The following is a 10,299-nucleotide window of genomic DNA, read 5'->3' on the forward strand; positions in this document are numbered from 1 at the left end:
CTCGTGGATATACACTGAGACTGACTGGAGTGACATGGCAGGTGTGAAACCTCTGAGGCATCTATTTATAGATATATTTTCTTAGAAAGTACAGAGTAAGAATAACCAGGCATTGAAATCATTGTTTTTTGAAGTGCTTTATTGTTTTAAAACCTAAACTGCAGACCTCCATCATCCAGAAGACAGGAACTGATGGTTTTACAAGGTAGCATGATCAACAAATGCAGTTCATTTATTTAAATTAAAAGCACTAAAGCTAATGAACAACACTCCACTGAAATTAACATGCAACACGATATATAAACATTATTTATACCACTGTTACTTCCAACTCTACAGCATTGTCCTGAGAATGAACACAATAGTAACAAATCTTTTTAAGAATCAACACCCTAGTACTATTGATCAAGCATGACCGCTTATTTGAGTTTGTGTGCGCTCTGCTTCATTCTCCAGGATGTTATCTCAGTCTCACGACATACCTGTGGAGAAAAGAAAAGTTTATTTAGACAAGTGGTAATACTGCTTGACATTAATAATAATAATTTGACCAATTTACCACAGACTAAGAAAACACTCCTCTATATATCTTTGCTTTTTAATGACTGTTTTTAAATGCCATTTTCTTAATGTCTTTCATTTTTGTAAAGTACATAATGTGCCTTGTGTTGAAAGGTGCTCTATAAATAAACTTGCCTCCATTGGCCACACTGTGTATTGCAACACATTACATCACACACATGATGCTAAGTTATTTGGCTATGACATCTGGATGACTAAGTGCTGATGTAATGCTTCCTATTTTGTTATGAAATGAGAATTTCAGTCTTTCAAAACAGATGAACAAAATAATAATGCTACAATTACATAGGTGGTACAAGATTAAAGCATAGGACAACCTTAAAAGTCATGTCAGGATTATCCTTCCCAAAATAACTTTATTCACAGTATTATCTTAAAAAATATAAATACTGTTAAAACTCTTAAAGATGACACTTACTGGAATTATTTGTATCTTACTCTCTTTAAAGAAACATATATACTTTTATTGCATCACGGATATGTCACACCATTTTTTTGGTAAAAAACTTAAATAGAGTGGTCTTAAATCATAAGGTCTGCCTGCATAAATACACAAAGAAAAATATATATAACAGTCCATTGTGTAAGTTGGTAACTCGTGAATTTTAAAAGCTATTTTATTTTGTATTTCTTTACAATGATAGTGAGTTCCACAGCCTTTTCCAGTCACTCATGTAATGTTACTCAAGATTATCCTGATAATAAAAAAACACAGCAATCAGTGATTGTGTATTTTATCCTGGTCCACAATGAAATCCTTAGTGCCCAATCCCTATGCCAGACACACATATCAACAAGCATTAAATCCACCTTTGGATCAATTCCATTCAACTCACCATAGTTAGACTTGCACTGTTTGAGCACCTCGCTGAAGCCCTCGCAGAGCTTGTAGTCGTGCTGGTTCTGGGCACACTCAATGAACTGTTTGAGCTCATAGGAGCAGGCCTGCTGCTGCTGAGGGGCCTCCTGCTGGTACATGGAGGACTGTGGCTGCTGCTGGTACATGGGCTGAGCCGGGTACTGCTGGTTCTGCTCCTGAAGGACACAAGGCACATGACGGGACTCATTTACTTTGATTAAATACAGGGTTCACATAAATCAGACCTCCAAATAACACAATATAAGTTGGTAGCCTACAAAGTAAGCTACTATGTGTGATGGAAACTTCTGAAGCAATGGAGACGAGACTCGGAGCGACACGGAGAGAGCTGGAACTTTGATGGCAAACACTGATGGTTTATTTGGAGCTTCGGCCGGAGAATTCACAAGACATGTGCTGTGCTACGAGGTGATACAGCGGTTCCCAAACCAATTCTGGAGATCTCTACCCCAGATCCCTGTATTTAACTTGTTCTGAGAGAATAATCAACATTGTGCATAACAAGATAAAACAGGCAAAGCACTAGAACTCCTCTATCAGCTGACACCAACAAGCAGGAATAGGGAGACAAAACACTGAGAGCACAGCAGCTCAAGGTTGCAGGCCTGTGCTCAGTAAGGTCAGTACAAACTGATAAAATGGGTCACAGGTGTGGGACTAGGAACATATTTCCCCAACACTATGTGATGTTTGTTCATCATTACTTTGCCTCTTCAAATAAACCCCCAAACACACCCACACCTGTTTTTGTCACTGCTACCTAACATGTTCCAGACACCCTAATCAGATCTTCGTTATTCCAGTCCTACCACCGGCTAAACCAGGGTTTATTTACCTGATATGTGACATCAGGCTTGGCAGACTCTGAGTTTCCTCCTCCTCCACTTCCAGTCATGGCGTTGCCGATGACGTGTCCGACTGCAGATCCCACTGCCACTCCAGCTGCTGTAGTCGCCATCTGGGCGAACATACCGGGCTGCTTGGGTGCTGCTGGGGCACCCACAGCAGACGGAGGAGCGTGTGCTGGAGCCGGGGCATAGGAGGGAGGGGGGGCCGCCCTGGCCATGGGAGGTGGAGCCCTCGACATTGGCTGTGGTGATGGAGCCCGTCTGCAAAATCACAATTCATCAAACAACTGACACAACCTGTGTGTGCTGATACAAGATTGCCCCCCTGGTCAAATAAATAATGGTTCACTTCGGTCTTAGTGAACATTTAAAATGGTGCTTTGGAACAAGTATTTATGGAAAACTCTTCTAATCTTTTAATTAAATAATCTAATCAATTATTTGAGATAATCACAGTGTTTCCCACAGATCTGAAATATACTTGGGCGGGTGGTGGCAGCGGGCGGGGGGCGGGGGGGGGTGCGCAAAAAAAAAAGTTTTCATTTCGTATAATCATTTTGCGTAAAGATGGCACTCAAGGGCACACTAGTGGTGGTGTTCCTGGCGGGATTTGAACTCACAGCCTTCCGATCTTCAGCCCACCTCACTATCCATTAGATCAATCACTACCCTCTCAAATGGAAATATGTGTTTACATACTGTAAATGGTGACCACACTGTTTGAGACCCACTGAGAACTTAAACTAAGTTAACTATCTAAACACTCAGAGTCCTTTACCTCACCTGAGCTGAGGTTATCCCGAGCTTGAATGACACACAGAGACCAATCAAGGGCTTTGATTTATGATCTCTATGACAGTGGCCATGTTGGCAGGCCACATCATGTAGACAGCCAGTCACCCTGTGTGAGGCAGGCCACTTAACGAGGCGAGATCAGAGCAAGGGAGCGAGGGATCATTGTCCACAAGTTAATCGATCGCAGATGGCGTCGTGGTCACGGACGAATAAAAAAAAAAAAAAAAAAAAATAACTTATTAAAAAAAAAAAAAAGGGTCGCGAAATATACCTGGGCGGCCCGCCCAAGTATAGTCTATGTGTGGGAAACCCTGAATCATGCCAACTAATAATTTATTCAGTCGTATTTTCAAATTAGTTTCAGCACATATTGAATCAATAAGCCAGATAAAGGTCTAAAATAGAACATCTTTAAACCTTTATAATATCAATATTATTTTACATTACAAAAAACAATATGGTATCAACTAGCTTTAGCCCTGAACTGTGTCTTAACAAAAAAGAAAAAGTGAGGGGAAAAAGCCTTAATTTAATGTCAGGTTGAAGAGAAACTGATCCTCGTTGTCTGTATTTAATCATTCTGTTTGAATAATTTTAAGAGCATGGGCAGATTACCGTGTACATACTGTGACCTTCATTATCTATCAATAATTTCTAAGCAATCACCAGTTTCTTGGTAGAAAAGGAAGACATTGAGATGTACAAAACTAATGATTATAAGTGAGTAAAAACTGCTAATCTAATAGGTAAGGTCCCTGATTAGCACTAGTGCTAACACACGTAACGGTGAAAGGATCAAGCTAAACTAGTTAGCCGTTAGCATTTTTCACTGACAGCTTTGAAGGCTTTTATCAAACGTGAGACATCAAATGTTACCTGGCAGGAGGCGCCATCCGTGATGATCTGCTTCCTCTCGGCATTTTGAAATTAGTAGTCTATTTGCGCGTTGTTTAGCTGAAAACAACAGACGGCTATAAAGTCGACCTTTAACTGGAACCAAAACGCTGTACTGAAATGTTCCGTGTGTTACAGTTATTGTCTGTCGGGTAACTTCCGGTATGACGGACACAACAGGGCGCTTTCATCAGCCACAGTTATGTAGCTTTTAGCTGTTGTGTAAAATATACAGTATAATAATAAGATACATTAATGAGAAACTGGATAAAGAAACACATGTGGTCATTAAGTATTACACACTTATATTGGATGAGTTTACGAATTTACCTGTTAACAAGGCATTTCTTTAAAAATGATTTTTTTTAAAAGAGCTATACATAATTAATAATAATAATAATAATAAATTATATTTATATAGCGCCTTTCAAGGGACCCAAGGTCGCTGTACATGGTGGACAAACAAAACAAACAGACAATCAACGGGCAAACCAAATAAATAAATAAAGGAAGCCGGGGGACCAGAAAAGGGCTAGGGCCCGAAGGCCAGGGTGAACAGGTGTTTTTAGTGATGATTTGAAGGGAGGCAGCATTACGGATCTCGGCAGGAAGTGCATTCCAGAGGGTGGGGGCCGCAACACTGAATGCCCTGTCACCAACAGTTCGGAGGCGAGAGCGGGGGATGGAGAGCAGGCCCGTGTCTGAGGACCGCAGACTCCGAGAAGGGGTGTAGTAGGGATGGAGGAGGTACGATAAGTACTGGGGGGCGAGGGTATGGAGGGACTTGTACGTGAGGAGGAGTGTTTTGTATTGAATCCGGGACTTGACCGGCAGCCAATGGTGGATGAGGGTGGGGGTGATATATGGTGCCATGGCTTGGTGTGGGTGAGAAGCCTGGCTGCAGAGTTCTGGACGTATTGGAGCCTATCCAGGGTTTTGCTGGGAACCCCGGACAGGACTCCATTGCAATAGTCCGGGACGGGATAGTAATAATAGACGGGATGTAATGAAGGCGTGTACAAGGGTTTCTGCCACAGAGTCAGAGAGTGAAGGCCGGATTCTGGCAATGTTTTTTAGGTGGTAGAAGGCGGATTTGGTGACAGATTTGACGTGCGCCTGGAAAGAGAGGGTGGTGTCCAGGATGACTCCCAGGTTGAATAATTGGTTATCAAACAGTGATTGCCAGGCTGTCTTCAGCATCAAAGCATTACTAACAGTGAACAATAAAATGAGCAAAAATAACAATACATGTGTGCATAGTAGGTTTATTTTTGGGCAAACAAACCTATATATTAATGTGCGAAGGAAACATATAAAGAATCTAATTATTTTTGCACAACAAAAGTATGTGGTTGGAAACCAATTGTAGCAATAGGAAGTTATTATAAAAAAGCACATAGTCAGGTTTGTATAATACTACAAATAGAATAGAATTAGGCAAACCTTTTCTAAATACAAAAGTATATCAAATGCAGCATTCACAGCCATATTTCATTTAATACAAATATTTAAAGAAAGAAAGATAATTACTTATTTCTCCAATTAGGCAGTAAGAAAAATACATGTCACTGTTATTTCCCTTTTTTCTTTTTATCTGAAAATCTTTGTTGATTCGGTCCACCTCCCCGTCCTTTCGCTCTACGACCTTCCCACGCTGGCATTGGTGGCTCAATTTCTCCTGGTCGTCCACCTCTGTCTGGAACACTGCCCATCAACGTCTAGTGAGACATAAGAATAATTAATAATCATCTTTATTTGCTGCTGCTGCAGATGTCTCGCTGAGAATCACAGATATGGTTTGTAATTGTTTACTGTTGTACCTTGTAGACGAGTGTGCTTGTTGCAGACTTGATTATCTCAATGAAGGACTGATCTTCTCTGGTGGCCATCAGAAGAGACGGGGACACCTGAGAGGAGCCGCTGAGCGACGAAAGAGGAGGCACTGAGGCCAGCGCTTCAACTTTCTCCTGTAAATAAAAGGACCAATCTAACTTTAATGTTGTTATCAGAAAAATAGTCAATATTTAATCTCTTTTTCAGAGACATGTGTTCAAAAAACAACATTAAAACATCTTAAACATTATACCTGAAACATTATTGCAAAGGAACATTTTACAAAACAAGTTCTTTGAAAGTTAAGCGATCTTCCTTTATGGGAAGTATGTTTCGCTTGCTGCATAGCTGTGCATGCATATGCATCGTAAGGGCACAACCCATTCAATAAAACCCAACTCAGTTCTAACTGATGCAATGATTTGTCATGCCCACCTTTTGTTTGTCTCCCCATGTAAACGACTCGAGAGTAACCTGAAAGCGTTTGATCATCATTTGGCGTCGACACTGATAGTCCCCTGACAGAATTTGATTGATCTTTTTTACTTGCACCTGTGAGGCAGAAAGGAAAATGTAATGTTGAATATTATGTTATAGTTACATATCGTTAACCTCATAGTATAATTGCCTGAGTGAAATGTTAAGGTTTTCAGAAAAATATTTTTCAGCAAACACGTAAGTTATATGACTTGATATGATGTATAATAAATTGGTAATAGCCCTGGCAACATACCCACTGCTCTGAGCTGAGGCTGCTGTTGAGAAGCGGTGCTGTCATTTCTCCACAAGGTAGACGAGTGAGCCTCGCCTCCACCTGCATCAAAATAAGTAACGTTTGAAAAAATACCTTCTGTGTTTCTCAGTTTAAAGTAGTGAAATAAACATTTAAGTCTCATTTTATCAGACTAACCTCACTCAACACATCTGTAAATTGACAGGAGGAATCCATGTTGAGGGCGTGCAGCAGTAATATCCACTCTGCCTGCATTTCTGCCTCCCTTCTGTCTTTGTCAGCATCCTCTTCATATTCCTCAGAAAACTCAGTCAATCCTACTTCAACTCGCTGCTCTTTTTCAGACTCCTCTTCTGTGGGTTTGTCCTCTGGATGCAATTCTTTGTGCTTCAATATTTGAGCTGCTTGCAATTCTGACACAAGGGACTCTAAAGAATTGAAAAAATATATAAGATAATAATAAGTTGTGCATGAAATGTTCAATCCATTGGCACTACAAGCCCACGACTCTAATTTCTCACCAGTGACTGTGTTGAGGATGGACGGCCCCATCACGTCTGAGGCCAGCACAGTGAGCGGAGACACAATGTCTGACAGTAAAGTTCTCAACTCTCCCACCAGCAAGACATCTCCTGTCCTGTTTGAATCTAAGAAAAGGGAAAACAAGGCAATCTAATTTATACATATGAATATAAATATACATAATAATCACGCAGCAAAATGGAACAAGAACAGGATAATACCATTCTGCACAGTATAATAAAGTACATGGCACCTGACTTTCATTCATGCAATGTACCACTATTTGTAACTCTGATCTGCATCTTTCTTTGGACTACATTAATATTATATCTTTTTTAATCTATAATATTCCAGGCTGATTTATGATGGACAGATATTAGCCTGTTGCAGATATATTGAGGTTGGTGTAAAGCAATGTCAGCCAAAAAGTGAAAATAAATTGCAGAAGAAAAGTCAAATGCATTGTTGGAAAAAGAACACCACCTGATTACTTAAAAAGTGTAACTGTACAACATAGTTCTTATAATTTGATGTATGGCTGGACTGTTTTGAGAACGTGCACAAATCCTTTATTGAGTGTGTATATACATCTTTCTGGGACATTTCTCTTTTTTAAATAATAGGCTACTTCAAATTACTTAAAGAGGGCTTCCCTTGATTTGTCTGTATAGTGTCCTTGGCTTAAACAAAACAGATAATCAATGCCATAGAGGCCACGCTGCAGCACAGACAGTTTATGATAGAAACCTTGCAGCTCCGGACACAGAGTGCTCAGCTCTGCAGTCAGCCAGGTGAGCAGCGGGCAGGGGAGTTCATCACATTCACACCGAGAGAGGCAGCGGCTGCCCGGGTACCTGAACAGGAAGTGAGGCGGACAGGTGAGACAAACTGAGAGCCTACGCAGCAAACATGAAGCAGGTAAAAGATACTCACCCGAGAGCTTTAATTGCTGAAACCGTCCCTGCGCTGCTCTCCATTGTCACTTCAGAGGTGATATAAATCGTTTACAGTATGCAAGCTCCACACAACTCAGGAAAGTTCAAGCGCGTTTAATAAAAAACTGCTGTTCAAAGTGTGCTTCCTCTTTTTACAGTTGGCAGTGGGAGGCCACATACCGCCATCTGTTGGCCGGAGGTGTTGTGACAATAACAAGTAACGCAACGGTGAGGTAAAATATAACAATTAAGAAAGTAAGACAATAAATAGTTAAAACAATAACAAACAATAGTTAAATTATATTAAAGTCTAATGAATTATGTGGAAAGAAAATGTATTTAAAAAAAAAAGATGTGCTTTATACAATATGCTGTATCCTACATTATGTTAAAAAAGAAAAAAAATATTTTTTTTAACTTAATTTCATTAAGTAAATTACATTATAAACAACAAATGAACACATACAAATCTGTTTCTTTACTTTCCTCTAACTCTCCTGGAAGAGCACATAGTAATGTGTTTTAGTCTTTTGTCCACCAGGGGCCACTTCAGGTCTGCTGGACTGACATTATATAATCTAATAATAACATGTACACTGACAGTAAACTTAAGTTCATTTTCTTACTGTATTCAAGTGCATTTTTAAGGTGCTTATATTACTTGAGTATTTCCATGTTATGTTACTTAATGCGTCCAAGCCACTACATTTTAGGGAAAAATATTATAATTATATTATATTAGTATTACAATACTTACACTGCACCACATTAATTTAAAAGCTGACAACTTGTAATTTTTTACAAGGCACTGAATAAAGTTCTTATCAGCTCCACTAACATATTGATGCTTCAGTACAAATACAACCCTATTATATATCTGTATATGTGAGGAGCCGATTCTGCAACAAAGCCTATTTCACTATTGACACATTGAAAAGAATACTTTTTTTTCAATTAATCAGATTAAATTAATTTCTGCAAGGTTTCTCTCAGTGTACTCAAGTAAATAAAATACAAACAACAAAAACAGTGAGGTAAAAGAGGTATAAAAGCAAAAATGTACTTCATTTATCTTTTCATCTTCATTGATCAATATTTGTAATATTTTGGTGTCCTTTCCACTCAACAGGATCACCGGAGCTGATGGAGGTTTTGCTTCAATGGAGCTGGTTGTGCACACTGATAGTGTAAATTACAGCATTAGCAAGCACTTCCTCGATTTGAAACATCAACACGTTTTTTATATTACCTTACTTCTTCACACCTTCAACAAAAGCTCTTCAGCAGAAAACCTTGGCTCAGAAAAAAAGTTGAATAGTCCTTTTGGACTCACTTTGGAAGGAGGTCACACTTATTTCTGTAATAAGGGTAGGAAGCAGCTGATATTTATCTTTTGTTAAAGTGTTATATTAGTTCTGCCCCTACTTATGACAGACAGACAAACGCACGTGCCTCATTAGCTTTGCCTGGATGTGTCTCTTCTTTTCTAGCACTGCTTGGCCACATGTAACACACTTCCAGCATCAAGCCCCTTCATAACCCCCCTTTAAACTGAGCAGGAACAATGGAGACAGGACTGAGTCTTACATTTGTTTGGCCCCTGCTACCATATGTACAGAAGCTGTGCCGCCCCTAACAACAAAAGCTCTGCCACGCGTCAGGATGCTGCGTCTCTCTATTCCCCTGACACTGCCCCCCTGCTGCATTCAATCCTCCGGGGGTTGATCTTTGACCTCAAGGAAGCAGCAGACCCTCCACACATGGTGGACCTGTTGTGCACTTGTTGGGTGGATGGATGAAGGAAACAGGGATTTCACTTCGTCATTATCACTACCATACTTGTAAATATAATATATTCGGGCATCCAAAACAAAACATGTTTTCGGTTAGGCCAACATTTCTAAAATTGCCTAATACAAATTAAAACATGATCTGCTTAATATTTCTTGTCAGACAAGTTTAATCAGGCTTTGTAAAGTGCTGTAAAATAAAAAAATGTAAAGTTTAAATGAATAATTATAATTATAAACATCCCTTTGCATTTGAGAAGGATATATTACAAATGATAACTGTTTAAAAACATTTTGAATAAGTGTAAAGTTTAAAATAATTGCTCTTTGTAATCATCTTGAAAGTCAGTCAATATTTGACCATACAATATGGAAATTATTTTGTGTATAGTATGATTAGTCTTGAGATATTAGATTATTAAAAGCTAGATCAAACTATGTAGACCTAGTTCTAATGAATGAATATGTAATTTTTTTGGAACATATT

At 39.3% G+C, this 10,299-nt stretch overlaps 2 protein-coding genes across 2 annotated transcripts; both read right to left on the reverse strand.

The window, feature by feature from the left end:
- Positions 1-121: 121 nt before the first annotated feature.
- On the reverse strand, positions 122-4,148 carry chchd2 (coiled-coil-helix-coiled-coil-helix domain containing 2). Its single transcript, XM_034225410.1, has 4 exons — positions 3,982-4,148; positions 2,298-2,571; positions 1,419-1,617; positions 122-482 (listed from the first exon to the last, which is right to left on the reverse strand). Exons 1-4 carry the CDS (start codon positions 4,023-4,025, stop codon positions 472-474), a joined length of 528 nt encoding a protein of 175 aa, XP_034081301.1. The 5' UTR covers positions 4,026-4,148; the 3' UTR covers positions 122-471.
- A 1,098-nt stretch (positions 4,149-5,246) lies between these two features.
- im:7138535 (uncharacterized protein LOC797998 homolog) lies at positions 5,247-8,201 on the reverse strand. The gene is made up of 8 exons (XM_034225593.1): positions 8,021-8,201; positions 7,835-7,941; positions 7,087-7,212; positions 6,743-6,993; positions 6,566-6,646; positions 6,268-6,384; positions 5,820-5,966; positions 5,247-5,717 (listed from the first exon to the last, which is right to left on the reverse strand). Exons 1-8 carry the CDS (start codon positions 8,062-8,064, stop codon positions 5,571-5,573), a joined length of 1,020 nt encoding a protein of 339 aa, XP_034081484.1. The 5' UTR covers positions 8,065-8,201; the 3' UTR covers positions 5,247-5,570.
- Positions 8,202-10,299: the final 2,098 nt, after the last annotated feature.

Source organism: Gymnodraco acuticeps, unplaced genomic scaffold (assembly GCF_902827175.1).
Source record: "Gymnodraco acuticeps unplaced genomic scaffold, fGymAcu1.1, whole genome shotgun sequence".
Lineage (NCBI taxonomy): Eukaryota > Metazoa > Chordata > Actinopteri > Perciformes > Bathydraconidae > Gymnodraco > Gymnodraco acuticeps.